Source organism: Corapipo altera, unplaced genomic scaffold, assembly GCF_003945725.1.
Source record: "Corapipo altera isolate COAL_440 unplaced genomic scaffold, ASM394572v1 140b, whole genome shotgun sequence".
NCBI classification, from domain to species: domain Eukaryota; kingdom Metazoa; phylum Chordata; class Aves; order Passeriformes; family Pipridae; genus Corapipo; species Corapipo altera.
In genome coordinates, this window is record NW_020884956.1 from 144,173 (window position 1) to 171,173 (window position 27,001).

A 27,001-nucleotide genomic window follows, 5' to 3' on the forward strand; every position below is an offset into this window, starting at 1 on the left:
GTCTCAGCTGTGACTCTCCTGTGTCTGGGGGACACACACAGTAATAAATAAAGGATTTGTGCTAGGATTTCATATACGCTGTCTTCCAGTATTCCAAGTGCATCTGATTTTGTTGGAAGGTTTTCCAAATGGAAACATGATCCTTTCCCTTACTTCATTTCATGTAAATTTTGCAGAATACTAACAAACACATTCCTAATTAATGTTCAACATACCCAAGCATCATAGAATTTTCTCTAAGGTAAACTCATGATTCTCACCAGAACCTGTTGCAAGGACTTGAAAAAACCTCTATACCTTTATATAATTACAAATGGGTCTAAAATTAAGAGTTACTGTATTTTTTTGCCTACCACTACCTATTCAGTGTTGACATTTTTTGTTCTATAGGCACAGTTCTTGATACAAACCATTTAATAAAAATATTCTTAAAATATAAAAAGAAAATGTATAAAGAGTGCAATTCTGCTACCAAATACATTCAGCAGGGCACAGGGAGACAGAAGAGAAGTATCTCAGCAAATAGCAGACAGGCTTCCTGTGTTGCTCTCTGGGAGTTTTTGGAAGCAATTGTGCTCTTCCACCCACTACCCATCTCCCTTAAGTCTGTGTGTTTGTTTCACTGTACTTCCAACTTCTGACTTAATATTATTTTGCGAAAAAATCCTGGGAAGGGGAAGAAGCAGTGCCTGTGCACTGACCAGAGTTCATCAGAGCCAATGATAATTAGCTGCTGATTTCATCAGCCTTTGGTCTAAGAAATGCATAGTTTTCCAGAAAGTGTTTGAAAACACTTTATATTAATTATATAGTAAAATGATGTAATTTAGTAAAATGATGTAATTTAATAGTATTACTTATACTGCAGACTCTTTGACAGAGATTTTTTTTTTACAATGTGAACTCTTTGATTCTGACTGAATTTTGACTGAATTCAAAACACATTCAAATAATAACAGTAATTAGCGTGCAGCTTTTCCTACAAGCACACGTACCCTACTAGTTCCACTGCTGTGGATAAAAGAGGGCCATGCTAAGCCGTGTGGGCACCCAGTGCCTTGCCAGGCCGCTGGCAGTGCTGAGCTGGTGAGTGGCTCACAGGGACCCTTTGTTGTTGCAGTTATTCTGATTCCTTGTGTGCATCTAACTGGATCACAGGGACAGCGTGGCTCAGGCACAAATGCTCTTCCCTCTCCACCTACCTGAGCTAAAGTGCAGCTGCTCCCTCCTCCCCCAGCACGGGGATGAACTGTCCCTGTCCCACTGCCAGAGCACGGGGCTGCCTCTCACCATCCGCTGCTTTCGGGGCAGCCCACTCCAAACCTTGCCAGACATCAAACTGCTAAAGGACTGTGCAGAATTAACCACAGGCTGTTAAAGTTCAACCGAATACACCACTTGGGAGTCTCAAACCAAAAATCATCCAAAGCAGCTGGGTTTAGGATGGTTTCAGACAACAATGTCAGTGCAAACTGCACCAGGGAATGCTGCCCCACGGAAGGGGGTGTCACCATCAAATTCAGGGTGTTAAAACGACTCCATCCATCTTTACATATTCAGGTCTCCCGAAAATGTTGTCACCTGGCAACTTGGGAGGTGGAGGGCCCCTCAGCCGATGTGTAATAACCACACAGGACCTCTAGGTTCTTGTCCTCCCTGGCTGTTGCACCTCCCCATCCACCCCGGCCAGGCTGGGCCATGGGCTCTTCTGCAGCTATTTGCCCACAGGGGAGTTTACCAAGACCACAAAGGCACAGTTCACACCTGCAGCCACAGCAGATGGTATGTTTGGAAATATTCCCCTACAGGTTGATTTCCCTTTCCATAACACAAGTATTTGCAGCTTGTTCCAAAGGCAGACACAAACTAAGAGCTCTGTCTTGCCCTTGTTAATTAAGGCACAAGTTAATGGCATCATCACCCCTGTTCCTCTCCACAGCCCCAGGACAGCCACACCATGGAGCTCTGGCTGTTGTGGTGATGATCCCTGGGAAATGGCACTGCTTGTCCCTCAGGCAGCTGCCTAAACACAGGCCATGTATTTATTTCTGCTGCCATCCACCTATCTGTCCAGTTATCTTCTTTTGTTTCACATGTTTAATTTTAAACCTAACGTCAAAACTCTGAGTATAAAATGAAATACATTTTGTTTAAAATACTCTGGGCAATTTTTATAGAACATCCTTTTGAAAAAAAAAAAAGTGCAGAGATCAATTTTTTTAAGTCCATCCCGCAGGCACCATCATTTAATTATGAGTGAGACATAAATTATGCATTTACACATTGTTGCATTTTCTATAAAATGGTGTGGAGATTTTTTTTTGTAGTTTTTGGAACTCTCTCTTTCTTCCTGCAGGCACTTTGGAGGAAAAAAAAAAACTGCTGAAGGCTATACATTGATGAAAAAATTAGCATTTATCAGTATAACACCATTATGAGACCAGCATGGCACTAACATACACAAAATCTAAATCTATTTTTCTGCTTAGACTTAGGAAAACCTGAAAGACTGTGATCTCACCAGGCAGAAAATGTCTCCTTGCAGTATAAGCACTGAAAGTAATTGGGCAGAAGCAAATAATTTGCATATAATTGAACAAGACATAATAAAAAAACCACCCCAGCAAATGGATGAGCCAGCACCAAGAGGCCATTCATTACCTGCACTGAGTTCAACCGGCAGTATCCGTTCAAGGGAAACCTGATAACGTGGGTTGGGTCCTGGTTCCAGCCTGCGTTTACAGAGTTGCACATGACATCCCCAGTCTCTGGGAAGATCTCTTCTATTAAAGCCTTCTCCCCACTCAATGCAATTCTCTCCCCCAGATCTGGAGTCACTCTTACAACCAAGCAGTCACAAGGCTGGAAATGTTTCCTTTGTTCTTTCTCTTGTTTCCATCGCTCAAGTTCCTTAATCATTGGCTGCAGCTGGTAATACTTTGCTTCTTCATATAAAAGATTAAAGTCCTGGGAGGAAAAAAAAAAAAGAAAAGAGAGGGAGAGAGAGAAACTAGAAATGCTTATAGTTCTCTTTCAAAAACGAGTATTGTTCCTGGTTTGACCTACTTAGGCTTATGTACTGTCAGCAAGAGCGCAAAGGCAACAGGTATCCACATATCTTCATCTTACACCTACACAGAAAACCACATGGTGTTAGTGTTGAATCTATTTGAGCTGACCATGAAGTTCCCATTGCACTGAATTATCCTTTCATTTATTATCCCACAAGCTCAATGCCAGAAGGCTTTAGTCTTGGATTAAGAAATCAAAATAGCTGGTTGCAATAAACAAAGCCTACTGATGTAAGAGAAGATGTTCCAAGCCCTAATCTTCAGTCTTGGCCTCAGATACTTCTGATCTTACAACAGATCTCAGGCTTCGCTGTCGCCTCTCACACATGTTACGAGATGGAGATGTCAGTTCAGCTTCACTTCTCACCTGTCTTTGCTGAGGCTGAAATTCAGCTGCAGCAGCTCAGCTGCTCCCTGCATTTCATGACTATTTATGTATTTAAAGCATACTTCGGAGCCTGGTAAATTATATGGAGGGAGTGACCATCCTGCTGGCTGGGAGCTCAGCTGTGCACTCCAATAGCTTAAAAGAAGCTGTTCTTCTCTGCCATTTGTCCATCACCTCATTTCAGCTTTGGGCAATTCAAATTCCCAATTTGATCCAGTTCCCAGTTCAGTGATTGAGATATCTGCTGCACATCCTCATCAGATGCACATCCTTTCATCAGGTTTCTGACACATCTTTCCACCTCAGCCATGTGAGAGTACGTGGAGGCAAATGGTGTCAGCCCCCCCAACTCAGGGAGGCAGCAGTGCCCACCAGGCCAAGCCTGAGAAGAAGGAGAAGGAGACTCCCCCACTGAGCACTCTGCTTACACTGGCCACACCACCCCCTTCAGCCTCCTGAGGGGAAGAGGAGCAAAAAGAGCACAGCACCAGCAAAGACCTGCTGTTTGCTTTCCTGGCTCTTGCACCTCTTTAAAGATGCAAATGCTGCACCCCAGGTAAGACAGTACCTGACTTTTGTGGAGTATGCTGGAACACCTGGAACAAAGGCTGGTTCTACACCAGTGAAATGAAACAAAAAAATCACAAGAGTGAAATGACTGGAATCATCTGGACTGGAAAGAATGGCATGACAAGGAATAATCAAGAAATGGGCACTCAAATTCCATGAAAAATAACGGGTGTGCTGCTGCCCAGGGACTCAGGGAAGAGAGGGAATGAAGTGAACATGCAGCACAAAAAGGTGCGACTCTTCAGAGTGGTTTGGAATTAACCTGTAAAATCTGCTGCTGCAGGGTATTACTGAACCAAAGCAGTTAGCTCTGTTCAAATTTGGCACCACAGACCCACCACCGTTAGCTGAGGTGCTCCCTCACCCCAGGGCTGCCTGCAGCCTGGAGACGTATGAATATTCACAGTGACAGCGGCAAGGTTATCGCCTTACAAAAGGGACATCCAATGCTTTACATCTCTTTGATGTCTGTTAAGGCTGGGACAATGCACACACTGCTAAGGGAGGGGAAAAAAAGACCAGAGCAGAGAGCAAGAGGGATAAGAGCAAGTGGGAAGAAATGAGGGCAACAAACACACTCACGGGACACAGCTTGAAGATGAAAAACAACAGGAAGATTAAAGAAGAAATTGTACAGAAGGTATGCTGCAAACAACCAGCGTTGGGAACAGGCCAGGCAAAGAGCTGGGCACTGGCTGCACTACCTTCTCTCAGGTAAGAGAGCATCAGCCCCAAAGCCTGGTCCCCTGATGGAAGGTATTCTCGCCCTTCCCCAAAACCAGCACTCTCTGCTGAACCACTACTGCTTTTCTCTGTCAATCAGTGAAGTTCCCTGGATACTGAGCAGGGGATCAGTTTAAACCTATAGGGGTTAGTGGCCTAAATTAAAAGAAAACCTGTCCCAAATTTCCTGAAATCTTCATGCTGGACACTGAATCAACACAGTCCACCACCCAACCATGTTCACTACAGAGGTGTGTGCAGTGCCCTACCAAACATTCACTTGGCATCTGCTGGTGCCATGGATCTCTTTTTCAAGCAAAGGAAAACATGCAATGCTAAGGAAAAATGAAATGCTGTTGAGGGAACAGGAGCACCCAGTGCTTACTGAAGGCAATGGAAAGTCATCCACTGTTTTCAGTGGGCCCTGAAAAACCAGTTTTAGAATATCTGGGTTCATGGTCACTATAAAATAAGGTATTATTTGTAAGGGCAATCAAGCGAATATGTGCTAAGAAAATTCCACAGTAAAACCCAGAAGAGATGGTACAGTGACAGAAAAAGCAGTCCTTCATTTTTGGAAGCAGAGAGCAGTGCTCCTGAGGCTGGATGCAAAGCCCATTACATTCACGAGAGCCTTCACTGGGCTTTGCAGTAGCCTGACAGTATCCTGAATCACAGGAGTTCGATGGGCTGCACCCCCGGGCCAAAACAGTACTGCCACAAAACAAACAAAACCAGGATCACACCACCCCGACCTCCCCCACAGCCAGCTCTTAGCCCACTGCATGGAACGCAGCTCCTTAGTGACTCCTGCTAGTCGTCATTTGCCCTAAAATAAACAGGATAAACTTTATATTCACGTTTCATTTTGTGAGAAGACAACCTGCTTTCAAATGAAACAGCTCTTCCACTACTGTTCCCAGAATGACACAGCCACACTTGAGGTGGCTGTGTGGAAATCTGGGCTGTGCTGGAGCATCACGTGCTCTGTAGGACAAGGTGACCTGGTCCTAACTGCCTGGGTTAAGCTAAGGTGTTTGGGTTAGTTCTAATATAAGACTCTCATCCCATGTCTATTCCACACTTGGATTGAGCACCTGGAAGAAGGGTCTGTAATGGACACTGGGAACTGAGGTGTGCTGGTGCCAAGGGGCAAAGTGCACGTTCAGCCTTAGGGAGTCTGGGCACCTCTTGTCAGGCAGGGCAAGAAAAGGAATTTGTTGTGCTGTAACAAGTAGAGGGGATAAAAGGGGTCTTCTGTAGGCAAGAGAAATTCACTGCTGTCCACTAGTGATAGTGCTGGGAAGGGACACCTTGTGTGACCCCCCACTCCACGTGCTGCCCACAGCACAGCCGGGCACCACCAGCACAGCCTGACCCGCTCTGCTCCTCTTATGGGCTGTGTGGCCTTTCTGCACTCAGGGACTGGGGCATCCCAAAGGAATCTGGCAGTGCTTTTAGGGAGGGAAGAGGATTTCCCCAAACCAGGAATAAAGAATGAGTGGCTCACAGCATGGGGGTCCAGTTCTCCAAAGCCTGTCCCTGGGCAGGGTCTCACACCCAACGCACCTCCAAGCCCACGGTCTTTTCCTTCACATTTTATACACTGTTTGGAGAGCTGTGTGTCTGTGACAGGACTGGAAGTGATGCCCAGCTCTGGACTATCTGCACTGAATGCTCAGGATGCCCAGGTAATACTGGCATAGGTAGGTCTACCCTTGCACTGTAAATATAAAATCCTACATGATTATTTGGATTTGCAAAAGTTTACTAAGAAATATAAGGTAGAAGAGTTCAACCCACAAAGGACCTTGCCAGGAAGATGCCACAGGAACTGCAAGAAAACATTTCCATGCTGTTAGTTTTGATGAGTTACCAAAGGCAGATGTAGACATGAATCTTCCTGGACCTATCCAAAAGAGGCACATTTCCCTGAACCAGGCACAGGAGTAGCTACAGTGGCAAAGTGCTCAAGGGGTTCATTGAGACTCAGCCTCAGAGCAGCCTGGCACAGCTTCTGGGACACTGCACATGGATACTGCACCCTCTGTCTCACAGGGGCTCCAGCCCTGGTGCCAGTGCAGTGTTGCTGAGCAGCATCCACAGCAGATTTTGTACAGTATCCAGGAGTTCCTTGTCCTGCAGGACTAATGCCTCTTCCACTTCTTCTAAGGATTACTTCCCTACCTTCCCAGTTCTTAAGAGCAGTGTACCTTGTGGCAGCACAGCTCAGAGTCAAGCACTGTCTATGAGAGCTAAAGGAGCTGCTTCTCTTTAGCTGAGGAAAACCACTTTACTCCAAAGGTGATTCCCACTGCCAGTAATGGTCCCTGCTCACAAGCAGGGTGCTCTTGGCTAGACTGAATGGGGAGATAGTACAGCCTCTAATTTTTCTGTAAAGTACCACAAAAAGCATTCATAGCTACCATCAGCTTCAACTTCTTGTGGCTGTTGTAGGAACTAGTGGGGAAGTTCTGCCAGCTCACCTGCAAAAGGGAGCAGAGAGGCAGGTGGGATGCACACAGCCTTCCTCCATCCACATCTTCTGGCCAACACTCAGATCTCATGGCAAAGGTAAACCGATCTTCCAAAGATGCAGCCTTTTGCCTTTTAAAAAAATAACTTTCTGCTTATTGTTGGATAGAAAAGTCTTTTTTTCTGGTGGATTTCACATTGGCTAAATTCTGCAGTCACCTATGACAAGGATGGCATCTTCCTGGGGAGGAGCTGGGAGGTGTGACCTCAAGGCTGGCTGTGCTGCTGTTCTGATGTCAGTGCAGTGGGTCAGTACAGATCTGCCAACTACAAGCAGAGATACCCAACAGAGACTGAGATACCGTGTCTCCCGTGACCCTGATGCTGCTCTCTCAGTACCAAAGACATCTTGTATTTTTTTGTACCTAATGTTGACTCCTGAACAGGCTGAAATGGCTCTTTCTGCCTATTTTTCACTCGTTATTCTTTATTACATGAAACAACAAACTGTCATTCTGACTCAACGTTTCTTTTATATTTTTAGTGCTGTGAAGATCTGACTCCTGGCTACGAGAGAAAGTTGCTCACTTCTGTGATGACAACTGCACCATTTGCTAAGGTCAGTCTGAGAAGACTTAAAATTAGATGAAAGTACACTAATTTTGTAACTGTATTAATAAATTAGTGGTGGCCTTGTCATTCTGGTGACCTCTGTAATCCATATAAAACTCAGATGTCCTGTGCATTTGTGCTCCTCCCCTCTTTCAGACGGAGTAACTATATATACATTGCCTATGTCTATTTTTGTTTGATGCTCTCTGAGAGCAGGGAGTGAGTCTCAAACAAGGAGGTACAATGGGTCCTGGTTCTGCATGAAGTGAGGGAGACACGTGCTGCTCATGAACGTCCTGGGAAAACACCTCTGATGGCAGGGTGGAGATCAAGGCAGAGAATATTTGGGCACCAGAGGAGGAGCAGTTCCTGTGCCAGCTACCCCTTAACCCAGCAGCGTGGCAGACCCAGGGGGTGCTGGCTCCGTGCTCTGCTCCAGTACGTTGTGGTCCCACGCACAGGACACTGAACAGTGCAGGAGGAGGGAGCTGCAAGGGGCTGCTCACCATCACCTCGCTTGGCTGCAGAGCAGAACTCAGCCAAACCACTCACAGTAATTCCTCAACACACTTCATGTGGCTTAAAATCCCCCAAACCCAGGAAAACTGTATGAACTATAAGAGAGCTGCTTGCAGCAGGAAGACCTGGGAGACACTTTCAAGTTCTGTCTGAGTAGCAGTTGGAAGTGTAATTAATATTCACTGTAAACACACCACTCAGACTTGATAATAAAGAATCACTAGCCTCAGAACACATACCCCACTTTTCCTGCATTTCAGTGTTAACTTAGTCTGAAAACAACACCGAAATAGCAAACACAATAACGCTGGTGCGGTACTAACATTCCAAACTTTTCAAAATAACCATCTGAGCAGCAATTCAAGTTGAAAAGCAACTTGGCTAAACCTTGAGGCTAATAAACTGCTTGATTAAATTAAGGGGTAAAAACTAATAAATATTCAAAACACTTGATAATGCTTTGTTTGACATAAAGAACATTTAATGCAAGTCTCACTGGAAAACCTGTCAGGTTTTATACCTTAAATAGAGTTTTGCATTTAGAAACACCAAGTGATTCCATTTGCTGCCTTTGATTATTGTCTTCTGTCACTTTAATCATGCTGGTAAAATTACACGATTTCTGTGAAGTCAAATCCGTTTACAATGCAGTTTTAATATAGCTTTACAGCGCATTCTTCTACGCATTTTGATTTAGTTACTCCCTACCTAGCAATGCTTTGCTTTGTTCTTGAGCCCTCATTAGCCTGGGGTTTGCTCTAAAGCTCTCCCAGGGAGGAACTAAATAAAATACAGTTAACCCTATGCAAAGAGATGGTCTGGAACAATGGCCTGAGCCCGGGCACAGCGCCGGCTCTCCTGAGTCTCTCCCAGCCCTGCCAGAGGCTTGCTGTGCAGACAAGTCCTTGGCATCCACTGGTACTCTCTCCTCCAGGCTCTTGCCGAATCCTGCTGGATTTGTTGCAGAGCACCTCTGAAATCTGGATGCTGGTTGAGGCCATGATCAGCTTGAACTGCATCTCTTTTACCCTCTCTTCTCATACCTTCTTGTCCCACTAGATTGTCCACAACACTGCTGCTAAAGCATCTCTCTGGCACCTGTCCCACTTCTCCCCCCACCCCCCTTTACTTGATCCATCTTACAACCCACAGGACTGCTCTGCTCTTTAGCTTCACTGCTACCCACGTGTTTCCTCTCACGTCTCTGTGAAGAGCTTTCTCACACCCACCACTCAGTGCTCTCACCCTGTCTCACAGCACCCCAACCCCCAGGGCAGCCTCCCTGACCTGCCTGAAAGACCAGTGCTCAGGACAGCCCCTCTGGGCTGGAGCTCCAAAACTGACCACGAGTGCCAAACCTTCTTCCTGCCTCGTGATGAGACGTGTGCTCCCACAACAAGCGCGTCCCCTCAGCACCAACTGCAGACCCTCGCATGATGGATCAAACATGATTATCCTCATAACTCAGGCAAGAATGGCTGAGGAGCAGTTGCAGCCCAAGGATCAGCTGTACTCCAAAGCTAGAGCCTCCATCACCACCACAGCTCTGGACTGACTCAGTCATAACTGGCCAAGTGATCTTGCCCACCCAACACAACAAAGTGAAATCGGGTTGCAGAGTGCAGGAGCTTTCCTTTCCAGCAATGCTCCACTCCTCCAACTGAGCACACCCCTTCTGCCATCCCAATTTATTCATCATTTGTCCTGGAGTAAGTGCTTTTGTTTAATCTTGTCATCTACACTTTGCACACTTTTGTCTTCCAATTTTCATACATGAGGGTGACAATGCTGGAAGTTTCGTAAGTGTGAAGCCAAACAAACAAGGCTGAGAGGAGAGCTTTCAAACAATCAGGGCCTGCAAAGCAACAACCAGCGCCACTACTTCACAGAAAACATGCACTGCTCCTTAAAAAACCCTCAGTCCATTCCATCTCCCAAGAATATTTTGACATTCACAAACTGTGAATAGATTACTTCCTGAAGTCAAAGTATCTGCATTGGTTATATCTCACACAAATTCTTATGGGCTTGTTTAAGTGTGTTGCCTTTTTATACCAACAAGTAAAAGATTTATACAGTTCAAGTCCTCCAAGTATCAAATTTAAAACATTTCTTTCAGATTCAGAGCATTAAACCCTGGTAAGTGCTAGTTGCTGATGTTGTTTCTTAATTGTTGTTATACCCTGATAAATAAGCTAAAAATGTGAGAAAATACAATTAGTCTACAAAAACTGATTTAGCCATAAGCTTCATCGTTTAACTTTTTATGGTATCCATGACAACCATTGGTCCATTTATTAAATAACAGCATCCCTAGTGTAATACACAAGTACTAAAAATCCTAACAAATAAACAGCAACATTTAGTTAAGTGTGTTTAGGTCAAGCACACAAACCAACTGGCACCAAAACAAATGACAGAACGAGAGGAAAAAATAGATTGCAGACTATAGCTTTCCTTACCTTAAAGTCATCTGGGAGCAGTAGCTTAGATGTCCTTAGGAAGCTTAATATATATCTGAAAATTTCTCCATCTCGATCAATGAAATAGTGTTGTTTTAAACTGTCCAAGACAATAGGCTCTGTGCCATTAAACAGACGACTTATTCTGAAAAAAAAGAAGAGAAAAAGAAATGGGCAAAAGAGACAAAATCTCATTACAGCCCCAGGGCTTAAGAATATCCAGCCAATTTAGGTGCATCAATTCAACGTGCATAAGGTAACACGGTATCTTAATTTGGTGACAAACAAGTGCACAGAGATCGATGCCCTGGGCATGTGTGTGCTCACACACATGCTCACACACGCGTGTGCACATGCAGACACACCAGCACGAGAGCCCTGCAGCTGCCCTGGCACCCAGCCCTCCTGCCCTCAACCAGGGCTGCCAGTGAAGCCCCGACCCCAGCGAGAAAGCGCCCATGAAACGCTCACCCCATGGCTGGCAGAGTGATTCTGGGGAGAACAGGAATCACTGGCTCCATTACACATCCCTGTTCACCACGTCCTAACAGAGCAGCACCAAGTGGTTACTTGGAGATGAGCTTTTCCTCCAGCTTGGCTGCTGTTGGATGCAATGCCATGGGAGCCTTCCCGTGCTAGAGGGGAGGCTGCCCATAAACCCAGATGAGCTGTGTGGACCTGTCAGTGTCCATCCAACACAAAATGTTTTGATAAAACAGAAACCAATGGCCTGTGCAGCATGTACAGCACTGCCTGTGGGACCACAGTGCCACCACCAGCAGTCCTGGGGATCAGAGCCTGGCAGCAGGAGAGCAAAGTGGCAAATCTTTTGTGAGCAAAGAAGAGGAAGCGAGACCTGTGAGACGGAGAGATCAGCTGGTTACAGGACCAAAGGATCACACCAGCTACATCACTCCAGCTTTTTCCACATCCTGAGGAGTGTGCTCCACAGAGAGCAAACCAGGCTTCTGCCTGGCTGCTGCTCCTCCCACCTCTCCCCTCCAAATGCCTGGCTTCTCTCACAACACTTTGTCTTCCCATGAGAAATAACCCAGCTGAATATATGTTCTTGAAAGGGAAATCGCAGGAGACAGACAGCAAAGACCTATTAAGTAATTGAGTCCATCTCTCTGACAGTGCAGCATTGTTCCCAACTGCAGAGTGTCTCGTCTTTCAAAGTCGAGTCTTAAATAATCCTGCCAGTGAGGACTCCTCCATTTCCCAGAGAGACCATCCCGCAGCCGCCTGGATTTCACCATCGGGCCGCCCCTTCAAATGGGCCATGAAATCCCCCCACATCCCTCGCTGAGACCAGGGCACGGCTTTCCCTTCCCCTGGAAAACAAGCTTATCAAACCCTGCCAAAGGCCATGTCCAGCACTGCTGATGAATGCTGCAACCACAGCCTTGCTGCCTTCCTCCTTCCAGCATCACCACCCCGCCCTGAGCTTTCTGGCCCAGCAGGGTGGGGAGCGGATGGAAGTGACTCCAGTGCCCATCCCGGTGATGGGAAGGGGCAGGTTTGATTCCCCACCATCCTTTGCAGTGCTGGTGCTTCTGGCTGTGCCCTGCATCACTTGGTCTGGGTCCTGGTTCATGCAACATGGTGAGATGTGCTCTCCACAGCTGCACCTCGCTCTGATCTTCTAACTTCTCAATATACTTGCAAATTTAATTAATGTGCCATTTATAGCTAACTAAACTGTGGAAATGTTAAACAAAACTGGACTTAGCAAGTCCCCACTGAATTCTGCTAAAAAACTTCCTGTCCTCTTAAGCACAGTCTCCAGCTTTCACTGCCTTCTATCATGACTGCATCAGCATTCAGCTACTCTGAATTACTTGTGAGAGTAACCAAATGCTCCCCTAAAACCTAATTATTAACAGGTTTACTGCTTTCTCCAACCTCCAGTGTTTATATGGGATCAGAGAACACCGTCCAGTTCACGTGGCAACATTTAATTCATATAATCACAAAGTTCAGTAAGACTAGTAAGTCATTGTTTTCTTTTTCGTTGTTGTTTTAGGGCCATTTGCCTGAGACAGTTAAAGCTGTTGCTTTGTACGGGGTTACATTTTATTCCAGGAACCAGACAGTTAATGCATTTCCTTGGACACACACATGAGCCAGTGTGCTGTGCTGGGACAGACTGAAAGCAGAGGAAGCACTGGTAGCTTAAGGTTCAGTAGACACATTTACTAAATCTGCCTGGCTATTGAAAGTTTTGAGGTCTGACACCTAAACAAGCTGGGCTGTGGCTGAGCCCTGGTCCCCTCTCTCTGTGGATCTGCAGAAGCTGCTGCTGGGCTCTGCACGCGCATGGGGGAGGGTTTGCCAACAACGACAGGGCGCAGAGAAGACAGGGTACAAAGTTTTAATGGGCCACTCTTTAATGTAGTGAAGCATTTTTTTGGTAATGAAAACAAAACATGAATTTTGAGGCCTTTGTGGAGTGCCTTGAGCTGTATTTCTTCACCAGTGAAATTACTGCTGGGGAAAGAGACTCGCAGAGTGTTGAAAGACTTAACTGCCACCCCAAAAACAGAGTGATGAATAGTTTAAGGATTTATTTGACGTTTTAGGGGGCTGCTATGTTCCAAGAACCAACTCTGCTGCAGCATGTTGTAATGCTGCCTGTGGAAAGCACTCCTGCTTCTCCCTTCTCACCAGTACAAACCATACCTGGAAAAGTCAATCAGAAAATGCAACACTGTGGGAGCACCAAGAGAACTCAAACAGCAGCTTCAAAAGGGGAGTTGGCTTGCCAGGGTTACTCATCATGTGTGAAGCTCTGGAAAAGAGCACAGTGACCTGGAGCAGCTCCACAAGCCCCACAGAGACCCCGAGAGCTCTGTGGATGGTCTGTGGTGGCCAGAATGAAAGGCTGCACACAGAATCATGGAAGCAAAATCCACCCAGGCCATCAGACAGCCAGCAAGTACAAGGGACAGGAATGGCTTTGCACTGTCCAAACTTGTTGATGATTAGAAATAAGGTACTAGGCTGGCTGGTAGCCTCAGGAAGCTGCTCCTTCCAGTGCCATGAGTTAAAGTCGTGGGGGCTGGTTGCAGCTCAGATTGGGCAGAAGTCATCCCACAAATGGTTGTTTTTATGAGCTGTCACAGTGACCAACACTGTACTGGTGGACAAACTAGGTAATGGTATTCTCAGGAGGCACTTGCTTATGGCACACAGGAATAGTACTTCCAGTGATGCTTGTGAAGAGGTGGGAGGTACAGGAAAACAAAGACAAGGCGAACAGAGCTGCACTTGGATCCCACAGCAAAAGATGAGTCTGAGCAATGAAGACTCCTTCAGCATTCCTACCTTTTTGCAAGAGATGCTTCACTTTCTAGTTTAGAAACACTCTTAAAATTTGTGTCCAATACTTAACTTCCATACAGGGAGCAGACTGAGCCAGGATCAATTCTAGCAGTTACAAGCTAAAGTATAGCAAGTGTGCCTTTCCATTGCCTCCACCTCCCTGGCTGGGTCCTGCCATGCTCACACCATCTGCCCCGTGCACAGATCCTCCCAGCTGCCTATTCTTCCTCCTCAGTTGCTCCTGCCCTCCTGCCACTGTGCTCTTCCCAACTGCCTGGACACTGGCAGTGCTCTGCTCTGCAGTGCTGCCCACCCCGACCCTCCCAGGGTCCCACCTGCATCACGTCCCCACGGCGTAGAGCCAGCAGGGCTGGTGTCCAGCCCCCAGACTAGCTGGTCTCCCTGGCACCTCGAGCCCTGGCTGGATGCACTTCCCCACTTCTCCCAACATCCAGAACACAACCTGTTGATCCTATTTCTACTGTTTCTTTGTGCTTCTGTTGTTTCTGCTAAAGGCTTTTACATTTTCAATAATGTTTCGCCAAAACGCCGAGGGGTGAGTTTCCAGCTTTGTACCGATTTTACTATGATATTAAGATCTTCTTTTATTAGATTAAAAACAAACAACGCAGCCAGCCAACCCACAAGGACAAGAGTGCCAGTAAATTCTTTTCTTAGTTTCTTGGGCAGAGAAAGAAGCTGAGTGTTGCCTTCAAGTACCTACAGACAGCTGCTGCTGCCCACCCCCCACAACCCTGGTGACCAATTTTCCAGCTCCCTGCAGCACCTGTCGAGGTGGGAGCACAGAGGGGGCCCACAGGGCAGTAACTTCAGCCCCTACAGCAGAGCTCATGACACACCATCTCTTTCTTAAACTCTCCCAACTCTATCTCAGAAGCAACTAGGGCTTTTGGCACCCACTGCTCCATCTGGAGCATCCTTGGTCTTCCCAGCACCATCCCTGAGCACAGCCATGGCTCTGCACGTCACACACTGCTGTCAGCAAGTTTAATGGCACTCTGGGACAGGAAAATTTTTGGGGTGGAGTGGGTCACTTTCTGGTTTGGGGCCAGTTAAGCCATTTTCTTGACAGCTTGATTTTGAACAGAAAACAGAAGTTCTTTCTTAATAAATCTGGTTCCAGAGGTCTTAAGAGGAGCACCCAGTATTGCAGGACCTGTAGGACAACAAGCAACTGGGGCTGTGGCAAGCACCACGAGACTGCTCTGTCCCCAAATCCCTCTGCTGGGGGGGGGCACTGTGGTCCTGTTGTCCCCCATATGCCGGCCCAGCCAGTGCAGCAACACTATGGAAGTAGAGCTCTCTATCACAATATTGCACTAAAAGTATTAATTTAAGTAATTATGTGATTAATATTTAACTGTTCAGTGATATTTTTGTCATTCATAATTTAGTTGTTTACATTTATTAAAAATTGATTTTGTAGACACTTTTTCTGCCCAATGTCAAATCAGCAGGGAGTGAACATTTCAGCAAACTGTCATTAAAACGTGTCTCTTAATTTTATGGGAGGAGAAGTGAAGAAGAGAGAAATGCCTGTCTGTGGGTCCTACAAGAGTGTGGGTCTGTGCTGCCCTCGCTGCCCCGTGCTGTACCTGCCTCCTGTGTGCCCTCCTGCTCCCCAGCACGAACACACAGCGCAGCCAACGCGAGCTCTGCAGCTCTCCCTGTGCCTCACACTGCTGCCAGCTGGGCTTGGCTGTTGGGCCTGACTGTGGAGCTGGAGGAGGAGGTGATGGTTGTGGGAAATGCCACAGAGAGGAAGAAGAGGGTTGTTTAGAGGCAGGACACCGAGTATGACCTGACACTGCCCCACGGGACATGTTAACAAAGCTCCCAGGTGTGTGAGCAGAGTCCAGTCATTGCTGCTGAGCATAAACAGTGCTGCTTATCTCTTAAATATTTGCTCAAGGTGGGTAGGATACTGTTATCTGCTTGGAATAGAAAAAATGCCATGAATTGGAGCAGAGGTGCTTGAGAGGCCTTACAGTGTGTCTGGCACTGCTGGTTGCATAACTGTGTCTATCAGAAGTCTGCTGCTTGTCTCATCACAGGGAAGTAACTGCTGGGAAAGAACAGTGGAGAGCCTCTGAAGTGGCTGTGCCCTGCCCACCACCGGTGTGCCAGGAGCCAGCTCTCTGCTGGCACTGCCACATCCCGCCCACAGCAGCACAGGCTGGGTGGGCAGTGGACAGTGCTGCCAGACCTTCCCAGCAGCGTTTTTCCTATTTCCATTATTTCTATAAAAGTGATTGGGTTTGTGCACAAGTTCTGAGCAAAGCAAACCCTAATGGGGAGAGCACCTGCAGCCGCTTTCCCCAGGGAGATACATTAAAACACCCAGCCTGCCTGAAAAGCAGGCAGGGCTGGCCAGAGAACAGAGGTAACCCAGCAAATGGGTGTCTTCTGCCTTCTGGCCTGACAGTAGGTGTGAGAGAGAGGTGTTGAAGCATTGTCTCTGCTCCCTCACGCCCTGCACAGCGAGGAACGTGGCTGAAGGTTGCATCTGGCTGCACTAGGTTTTCTGATCTGCCTCAGTTTAAAACTTCAGCTGTAATTAGTGTGACAGTCCATAAAGAAAGCTCTGTTGTATAGTTATACCATAGTCTCCCATCCTGCTGTCTGAGCAGCCCTTCTCTAGTTGAGGGAAGCAAGCACTGGGGAGGCACTGGCTGTAGTGTGGGTCCTCACAACCTGGCTGCCCTACGCTGCAGAAACCCTGAGAGGCTTCACCCTTACAGCTCTGCCACGGCTTCCACTTTAATCAAAGATAACATCTTGATCACCTCAGATTGCTTCAGGAGTATGCCTGGCTTGGAGGGTGTTTGGGCTGTGGAGAATTTTGTTTTAAGCATCTTTTAAATCTTTTATTTGTACAGTGATGGGGCAAATTGTGCATGTGAGAGTCTGAGTCTTAAACTCACAGTGTAAACTGCTACTCTGCAAACTATGAAATCCAAGCAGCCACGTGTGCCTGAAGGCACAGAGGTGTGCTCCAAAAGGGGTTTCTGGCAAAAGTAAGCCCAGATCAGATAGTGGCCTCCAGTCCCAAGAGGAGTGCAGGGTCCAGCCTGCAGTGTTAGGCAGGGCACTGCTCTGCACGTGCTCGAGCTCCTTCTCCCAGCGCTCCAGTCAGAGCAGGGTGAGCACCCAGGCAGCCTCAGGCACCCCTGTCCTACAGGCACTGCCAGGCCCAGTACAGGGCTGTCAATCCTGATGGCACCAGTGAGCCACCACAGGTGCTCAGGTACAAAACTGACCTGTGAGAACCAGAGATACTAAAGCCTGTGACCCCCAAATGGCCCTCTCAATTTTTAACAAGGAGCACGGTCCAATCTCAGCAGAAGGGTGGAGGAGGTAACTCACTGATAACATGTTCATCCATCTCCAATTCCTATAACCTCCTGTTCCTCCCTTCAAGTGCTGATCCTGGAATGCCATAGGAGTTTTTTGAGCCATATGCTCACTTTGCTGTGCTTTTCAAGGATATTACACTCATTAACTATTAAGCACCTGAAGGAACTGCAGGATCTATTACCTAGATTTAATACTTCATATTTGGCTGTTCAGGCTAGAGATAGTCTATATAGTATCAACATGTATTTTTAAAAGTCAATAATCCATAAAGAACATGATAATCTACCACGCAGAATCATTCTTAGGAAGTTCTGAAAGGATTTATTTTCTTCTTTTTGTAACATCACTAAAAAGCAAAATTAGGTATGTAATGGATTTCGTAGTTAAAATAAAGGCATGGACAATTGTGTTTGCTGTTCTCTGTTACTATCAATTAAAGTCACTGAAGCAACAGGTAATAAAATCCACCAAAGCAGAAATTACCTACTATTTTTGAAATACCACAAAGCATTCATGTAAGGATGAGGGATGCCTGTTGTTAATAACCTATCTCCACACTTAAGACACTTTGACAGCCGATATATTTGATACATAATTTCCTGGAAATATATGTGTATTCCTATTTTGATACATTACAGTTATTTTTTAATTTGTAGAAGCAGTATCACCTAGACATACATTAGCAGGTAAGACAAGGAAGTGGAAACACTAATCCCAGGTAGAGAAGCCTGTGTCTTTTCCTGCATGAAAACTTCTCATGGTAGTCAAGAGCCACCCTGGCCCAGCCTCCGTTCAGCCAAGCATCCCAACAGGAAGGAGGAGGAGGAGTGGTCAAACAGTTACAATGAGCAGACCACCTACTAAGGGAATAGAGGCTCCCCTAAACTTCTCTTTCCAGGTTTTTCATTCCCACCAGGTTTACAAGGGTATTAACCTGTGGGGAGAAGTGGCAGCTCCACGAAATCCGTGGGGCTTGAGGAGTTTAAAATATTACAGAGAGTTAGGCCTTTTCCCAGGAGAACAGTAAGGCTAATTGGATGTTTCCATGGACACAGCCTTGAGTTTTAAGGAGTACCATGGTGAAGCTGTTTGACTGTGTGCAGGTGTTACATTCCTAGGTGTTTTTGCAAGAATATGTTTATATTGTGTGTGTGTGGGAAAGCAGAAGCGAGCGAACTGAATAAAAGCTGCTGCTTCTCTGGAGCAGCAGACATCCCTTTGTCTCATCACCCCGGTGTGTGTTGTGTGTGTTCTTTACTTCACGGACCAAGACCTACCGACAGATACCCCAGGACATTAACCCTCAGCCCTTCACCTACTAGGATAGTGGGATTAAGCCCATCAGCACTGGTCACTCGTCCCAAATTCATCAGCAGAGTGTTTCTCCCTGGGGACCTGTTTCTGCCACTTGTCTCGTGGGCAGTCAACAGGGGCAAAGTGCTGCGTAACCACGAGGATCAGTGGCAGAATCCAGCCCTTCATCAGGCCAGTGATTCCATTTTGCCTCATTCAGGTGTTTGCCTATTTTAGTGTGTTACTTTAACAGCTATAAAAATACTTCACTAAACAAACAGTTTCTAGTATGTTAATTTCTGCATTACAAATCCTTTCACTGTGTTTAGCACATAAGCACATCCATAGGTAGGGACAGCAGATACACCCACACAGAACAGCACTCCTTCAGCTGCACACATCAGCATCCCACAACATCTATTCAACCCATCAGTCATGTAATGCATTTGCTGTTCTTAACAGGGTACAATTTCCACTTCTCTGTTAGAAAGTTCCCTACCTGCCACTGACGTGGCTTGTTCCTCCTCTGTACCAGGGGCACTGACAAACAGCCTCCCATGATTTCTGATGCTTAACTGTACAGTTTCAATCAGCTGGTCTGACTGAGCTGCTCTGGAGTATCCATGACCAAAACAGGGGCCTTGGCCATGGCAGGGCAGAGCTGCTGCTAATGTAGGTCAAGGCAGGCCAGTTCTGCCACTCCTGTTCCTTACAAGCAGTAACTACTCAGGGAGAGTGAGAAGAGCAGGGTCTGGCTGACTGGCTTATTTTTAATAAAAGTAAACAAATCATATTACAATGTACTATGAACCTTCAAAACACAGAATGTATTAACAGCAGGAGCTGAATATTATTCTTTCAGTGAAATATGCCAAGGTCCAGGTAACTGTACAGAAGTAGGTAATACCCATCTATTTGGGAACCCCTCTCCTTATTTTATTTTGTGGACTTAACACTTGAAGTTAAAGCAGCATGTTAGCTGGATTTCCAGTACTACTGGGGGTTTTTTCCAGTACAAATTTCAGGTTACTCTTGCTCTTCTTCTGCTTTTTACTTCATTCTAACTGAACTTTTGCCTAAATAGTTGGTGAAGATTAAAAACATTAATACAAATTTAAATTGTATCCTGTTTCTATTATACCATTGTTCCTGCTGCTCTGATTTGAGCCCCGTGAGGGTTCTGGGCCTCTCATGTTTTCTCAACACAGAATTTACGCTACATTTGGGCCATGAAAATCAACTCAGAACAAAAACTGTTTAATTTAAAACAAAATCCTAAACTAGCTTCTTAGTTTCCCAAGTGTTCCCTAGTTTTCCAGAGGTCCCAATCCTGCAAGAACTGCATTTCAGTTCAAACTCTGTGGGAGTTGCGGGCACTCAAGAGAAGTAAGTTGTTAATACATGAGAAGATGTACAATTCAAACAGAACATTCCTGCCTATACAAGTCTTTTCTTGCTATTCCTTTAACCATCCCTTCCCCTAAATCATGGTCCTACAAGGGCCCTGATGAGAGCAGGGCTGCCCCAAATGCCAGCTCTTTTGCAGCTCACTTGCCTTCCGTAACTTCAAGTGGAAGGTAACTCAGTATTTTTATTAAGATTCTAAAATCAAACTAAATCTGGACACTACCTCCATTACCATCACCCCTTTACAACTGGGCGTGCTGGGAGGTTGAAAACATGCAGACACTGGTTATATTATAATATAAATGGGCTAAATCCTCGCTCGTTGAAGTCAAGAGCGAAACTCCCACTGGGACTCAGTGAAGGAAGGAAAATTTCAGATGTAACTCATTTCCCTTTCAGGGTGCAAATCCAGCCCTTCACATCTTTTTCATGTGTGGGTGCTGTGAAACCAAGATGTTTCAGCACAGAGCAGGAGAAGGAGGGATGGAGATTCAAGGGCTGCACAACCTTTCCTAAAGCATAAATGGTGACAGGTCACACACTCACCCTGGTACACAGTGCTCACCTTAACAGCTACAACGTTTAACCTGCTTGAGCCACAGCCCTTTACTTCTGATCCCAGACATACAAAAGCTGAGCAGCCTTTTCCTATTATTTTTTCCTTAATTCCAGAATCACAGGAGGAATTTCCCAGGCACAGACTGCCTGGGACTCTGCAGCTCTGCACCATGTGGGCTGAGCAGGAACACCAGGTGACCCTTGGTGCCCACACTGGCCTCTGCTGCACCAGGACACTCCCCACTGTTGTGAACAGGAATGATACCAGCCTCTCTGGGTAGTGATAAATTAGCTTTTTGCTTAAAAGAAGCTGCCCATGCTGCTTGGGCATTAGGCTGGGACACATCAGCTAAACTGGTAAAGCCCTTCTGTTGTTGAGAATAACATGGAAAGAACACAGATCCTTGCTCTCTTTGCTTTTCCTGCAGCCAATCCTCTGGTGAGTAAACCACCAATTTTGCTCAGTCAGTGTAACACTGCTGCATTTTACTGCTGTACACCACCAGCACAGCTCACAGCACCACTCTCTCTGGTGCAAAGACATCGCAGGGCAAAGACAGGCAGACTGTAACTGGTCTTATTTCTCTACAAGCATGTATGTGACTGGGAAGTTACATCCAGCTCTCTCTCTCCATATTTTCATTATCAGGCTTCAAATGATGTATGGATAATGTTTAGCCTCCTGTTTATTCTTACATTTGATTAAGCTGCACCCAACATATTTTTTTCTGGCTCTTCACTTAAAGAAACTGAAGAACAACATCAAGAATGACTTGTTAAAAAGCTATTTTGAAGGGAAAACCACCACCAAAGCCCCCAGAGCCACACCAAGAAGGAAGATTTATGTAACAGATTTTGCTGGTGAGCCTGAGCCATTGGCAGATGAAAGGCAGAAGCGAAGAGGAATTCCCAGCAGGTTTTTGGTTATTGCAGCCAGAGAGCAGGGACAGACAGGAAGTGACCCACCAACCTGCCTGCTGGGAAGAGTCCCCCTCCATGGGCAAGTTCTCAAGGAAAGGAGGAGGCCCTGTCTCAGGTCTATAGAGGGAACCCATACCTGGGAAGGAGACAGCAATACACCTGCCCTACACAATTCAGTTCGGCAAGAACTTTAAAACAATAAGTAAACTGTTAACTGTTGAATTCTGATGAGCTACTGAAAGCTGAACCTGGCTTTTTATGTGACTGCGAGAGATTCATTCTTAAATACAATACTATAGTCATGGGTTTGATTCTGGTCCCAGTGAAGTCAAGGCCAAAACATCCTCTGATTTAACTGAAAGCAGAAACAGGTCCCTGTTTTAAACCCTGCAAACAGAATACAACTGGATGTGAAAAGAAGAGGAAGTATGTTTGAAACTAGTTACAACTCCAAGCTGTATTTTCCCCCCTCCATAAGATTAAGAAAAGGTCAATGAATTTTTTTCCTCATTCAACAGCAATGTTATGTACTACTGGCCCAAATTCAGCCCTTGTTCCCTCCCAGACAACCATGGCACAAGCAGAGGACCCAGTTTCTCTGTTGTCATGCACTGGTTCCCTTGGAGTTCCACTAGTCAGATTTGCCCATGAAACTGTAGGTGAGTTTTGCAAGGGCAGAATTTCGGCAGCGCTCTGCCCAAAGGAACACCACGTTCCCCAAAGGCCAGAGCTGCAGCCTTTGGTGTAAATCACACCGGTACAAATTGTTGGCCTAACACAGTACGACACCAGAGAGTCCCCGGTTTTCATTGTCCACTTTCTCAAGAGAGAGATTTGCTGCTGCAAAAGCATCTACCAGATCTAAACGGATTACCTGCAGCACTGGGAGCATCTGCACTCCATTAGGAGAGAGGCGGAGCGGGAGCCTGCCCTTTGGACTGGGATTTCTTCAGCGTTTCAGCTTTATGGTGCAAATCTCAGTTTCCAGTGCTTGCCAACTGATCCCTCCTGAGTCTGACCAAGAGTACCGGTGCAAATGCTGCGTAAGAGCTTCCCAGCATCCACGAGCAGCACTCCTTTCAGGTTTTGCTCTATGCGGCCCTCAGCAGATAAAAAAGCAGCAATTTTAGCCTTTGAACACGTACCATACTGCTGCAGAGTTAATTTAACACAGTACAGGTGAACACTGAATACCTCTGCTCTGCCTCTGTGTCCTGGTGCCCAGCTCTGACAGTTGTCACAGCCACTGCACCAGGAAGGAACACAGTCATGCACACTTATGAAGTTCACAGCTGTCCTGCCTGGCAGAATCTGAAGTGAGACCAAGTCAGGTAAAAACAAACCCCTCTAAAATTTTTACAGGTGTCATTTCATTTTTAAGCATCAAAAGATGGAAGTACATGCTAATCACAGCAGCTGAGGTGAAGGAGTAGGGCAGTTTGGTGGACAGAGCTATGAGTTTATAACTCTGGAGCTGAATTCCAGCTCTGCAGTTTCTCCCAGCTAGCTATCAGTTCAGGTTAGAACCCCACCAGCCTGATGTAATTCTGTACCAGTGGAGTTATAGCAGTGATGAGAGTGACTGGCAATACTTACCTGTTCCAGTCACCAGATCTAGTGTCAGGAGAGCACAAGGGAACAAGCTGATGCACTGCAAGGCCCAGGTATGCTCATCAACTTACTACGTTTCTCATAACAAAAATGTGGCAAAGTCCGTGGGGCCATCACAGCACAGGGCATGGCCTGAGTCAGGCCCAGCCTGGCATCCTCCACACCAGCTTGGTACTCTGTGCTCCAGAGATCTTGCTTCCCTTATGCTTTCACATACGAATCCTGTGTTTGCATGCCTGCATATTTCTTCTATTTAAATATGCACTTTGTTCTTAAAGATTTCATTAACCCATGAATAGATGAATTCTGATTTCAGTTATACAGGCACAAATTCAGACCAATTCCTTGAAAACCAGCAGTCACCTCCTTGGGAAGGCAGTCTGGCCAGGAAAGGTCTGTGCATGCACCAGTAAGGGCACAACAGTTTGTCTTCATTTGACTGTTGGTTTTACACCTTCACATGTTTTTGAGGCAAACACTGCAGACACTCAGCAGAAGCATCTTACTACAATGTTCAGGTTCTTGTAACTCCTCTCCACCCATCACATCAGTACTCATCTCTGGTTTAACTCCACAGAGGACAAGAGGGTTACAGTAAGGATTATTTTGGCCAGGTTTATTATTAGGCCTGTCTTCTAAAAGAAGAGGGCTTATTTTATTTCCATTTAAGCTTACAGTAAAACTCTCACTGACTTCACTGGAAGAGAGATTTGGCCCAACATACCAATATCCAAACCACCTCCATTTATTTCAGGGAAAGAAGGCAATGAATTAATAAGGTCCAATGTATTTTTAAATCTTTAGATTTCATAAATGATCACAAGCATGTAGGTCACAATATACACACAGAACGACACCTACGACAACCACCAGTGGGATCATTAAAATAATTAAGTAAGGCCTAGAGACAAATTCATTTCATAACATGTTCCTTACAAAACAGATACCCCCTTGCTTCATAATCTGGGGAGTCTGTTTTATAAACTTCCTAAGTAGTTCATGAAATATCCCCCTAAGCAGACCAGGGGGATATTTGCCCCTACTTGCCATTGCAGGGTCTCTATAAATCCAAAGTTTATAAATCAAAAGACAAACACATGACGTGTGTTGAAAGACCAAATACGCAGGGGGAACACCTCGTGTGCTCCACAGGTATGGTTTGCTGTGACCTCAGGACATGATTTCCAGCACAAAGCTACTGAATCCACATCTTTTACATAACTCCACTCCATGCCATGAGGGAGCTGCATGCACAACACAGAAAGAAGCAATCAATAAAGGAGATTCCCCTTTTCTTTAAGTGTAAAGATGCTGAACTTCATAGTGCAGCATCTTTACAATACTTTACACCACACTCGTCAGCAGGAAAGGGCGTCCACTCACAGCACATAAAAGGAGGAGACAGTTTACAACCACAGCATCCCATGGGAGTGATTTCTCAAAATATGCTCCTAATGTTTTTCATGTTACTGTCCTGAAAATGCCTGCTGAAAAATACTTTAACTGTGCACTTTGGTACCAAAGTGCCCTCTCAGGTGAGCAAAAGGAGCAACGGAAGAAATTGCTAAGTATTTCACCACCTAACCTCAGAAACTGCTGTAGAGTGCTACATGAAAGAAAAATGTTGAAATTTTGGTCTTCTTGTCTGCTGGATTCTCTTTGTGAGTTTTAATAAACCAGACTAGTTTTCAACCTGCTGTAAGCAGGAAGGGTGAAAATTACTAAGAATTACTAATGTGCTAAGTGTAATTCAGCTACAGTCACGTTAGTCACATTATCATTGAGGAAGATAAGGCAATGTCAGCTGGGGTTTGCTCAGAAGGTACTGAAGACACTGTTCAGTGTTCATCTCTGGACTGCTCTCAGAGGCCACAAGCGACATCCCTCCTGACCACAGCCAGGCTGCACGAACTGCATGGAGATGCCTGCTCTTCCTTTTGACTAGCTGAGGCAAGTAATCTGGGTAGGACTGTGCAGTTTTCTCAAAATTCAGGAATTTTGAACAGCCTGTGCCAGGCACAGCACTGCAGCCATACTGTTACTTCTCTAAGTCAGACGAGTGTTGATTTGCTATCTGCTCCTCTACATGACTGGCTTGGTCTGCCCCTTCCTAGATGCCACAATACCCCCTTTATGCCTAGAACCGCACACAACTCAGGCTGTAAAAGTATACAGAGAAAAATAATTTCTGAAAAAGTGTTCATCAGCTAGGTAATATTTTCTTTAACATTTCATCAATTATTCCAAGCAAACACACAAATAATTCATTCATCGACAGGGCCCAATCTCAGCATCCAATTACAGTAAGATTTGTACTCCCAGAGGCTTTCCTCTCCAGAGCCTGCAGGCTTTTCCCAGGTTGTGGCTGTGCTGGGCAAGGCAGTGGTTATCAAGTCCAGTAAGGAGTAAACACCTTTATCACAGCAGACAGCTCAGCTCTGCTCTGGCTCCCTACATGCCAGTTAGTAGGAGATCCTGGGCACGCAGACACAGACAGGTCTGAAGAGTCAGTTTCCATATAAATTCCTTCCCTTCCACCTCCTGAAGTCACTGGAATGAAGGGTTAGGGGGACTATTCTCCTTTACCACCAAAGCCACCACTCCAGCTTTGCCACAACAGCCCCGGTGACACACGGAAATCTATCACACTGTGCTCCTTCCCCGGGCTCTGACAGACACTGAATTCAGGACTTTTTCCAGTTAGTGCCAGCTAGAGACAGGGTATATCCAACATCATCATTCCCAGCTGTAATTACATCCCTCTTACAGCTTACTTTTATTTTACACAGAGGCCAAGCCACACGCCCCTGCTCTGGCACTGGGACTGGTGCAACTCCTGCCGTGGCAGCCCTGACCAGGCTGCAGGAGGAGGCAGGTCCTCAGCTCCCTGCACTGCCCGGGGGCTGTGCTGGATGTGTCTGAGCACAGCACACGTTTCTGCAGGACACAAGGCCTGTAGGAGCGAACACTTCACACCTTCCCCAGAGCTCATCAAAGCGCTGCAAGGACTGCTGTGACCTTGGCCATGTAGCACCTGTATGGAACTGGCTCTGCAAAAGGGGCAAGACTGGTTCAGTTTATACCACCTGATACAGTAGCCTGCCAATGACAGCCCTTTCCCTGCTCCAGCTCCTGCTTTAGTGAGTGCAACATCCACAGGCAGACTGGGGGGAGACCAAGGATGGGAAGGGGAAAGGCCCTTCTAAGGGTTTTTATCCCAAGGGTTCTATTGGTCAAAATTCCCTTAGAAACAAAAGGGAGATGTGCCCAGTGAACAACCAAATAAGAAAAACTCAAAAGATTTATCTCTTAATCTCAGGTGCATGATATGAAACCGAAAATTGTGGTAATCTCCATGAGAATTCATATGTTAATTCAGAAAAGGCACTGCATATAACCAAAACATCTGGGTTTTGGCTCCTTTACTTGCTCTCATCTGCAGCACCCACCCGACTGCCTGGCAGAGCAGCAGAGCCCCGGGCAGCCCTGGCAGGCTCACCCCTGGCTGCAGAGCTGCCAATATGCTGGGCAGTGTCCTCACACTCCTGCACCGTGCCCACAACCTGCCTCTCACAGCATCTGTAACGTGCAGGGAAAACACCTTGTCCTGCCTCTTCAGGTGTTTTGCTTAAAAGTCTGTGTATGGGTTAAGTTCACAACACCTATTAAAATTAATGAGCTTTGTGCTG

The 27,001-nt window shown here is 46.1% G+C and overlaps 1 protein-coding gene across 3 annotated transcripts in view; it reads right to left on the reverse strand.

The window, feature by feature from the left end:
- Positions 1-27,001, reverse strand: part of KCTD15 (potassium channel tetramerization domain containing 15) — a 44,123-nt gene that overhangs the window by 4,777 nt on the left and 12,345 nt on the right. For all 3 annotated transcript variants that reach the window (XM_027663727.1, XM_027663726.1, XM_027663725.1), the window contains exons 3-4: positions 10,821-10,965; positions 2,662-2,967 (exon numbers count right to left, since the gene is read on the reverse strand). In XM_027663727.1, the coding sequence (XP_027519528.1) occupies positions 2,662-2,967; positions 10,821-10,965 (451 nt within the window). The remainder of the gene's footprint in view (positions 1-2,661; positions 2,968-10,820; positions 10,966-27,001) is intronic.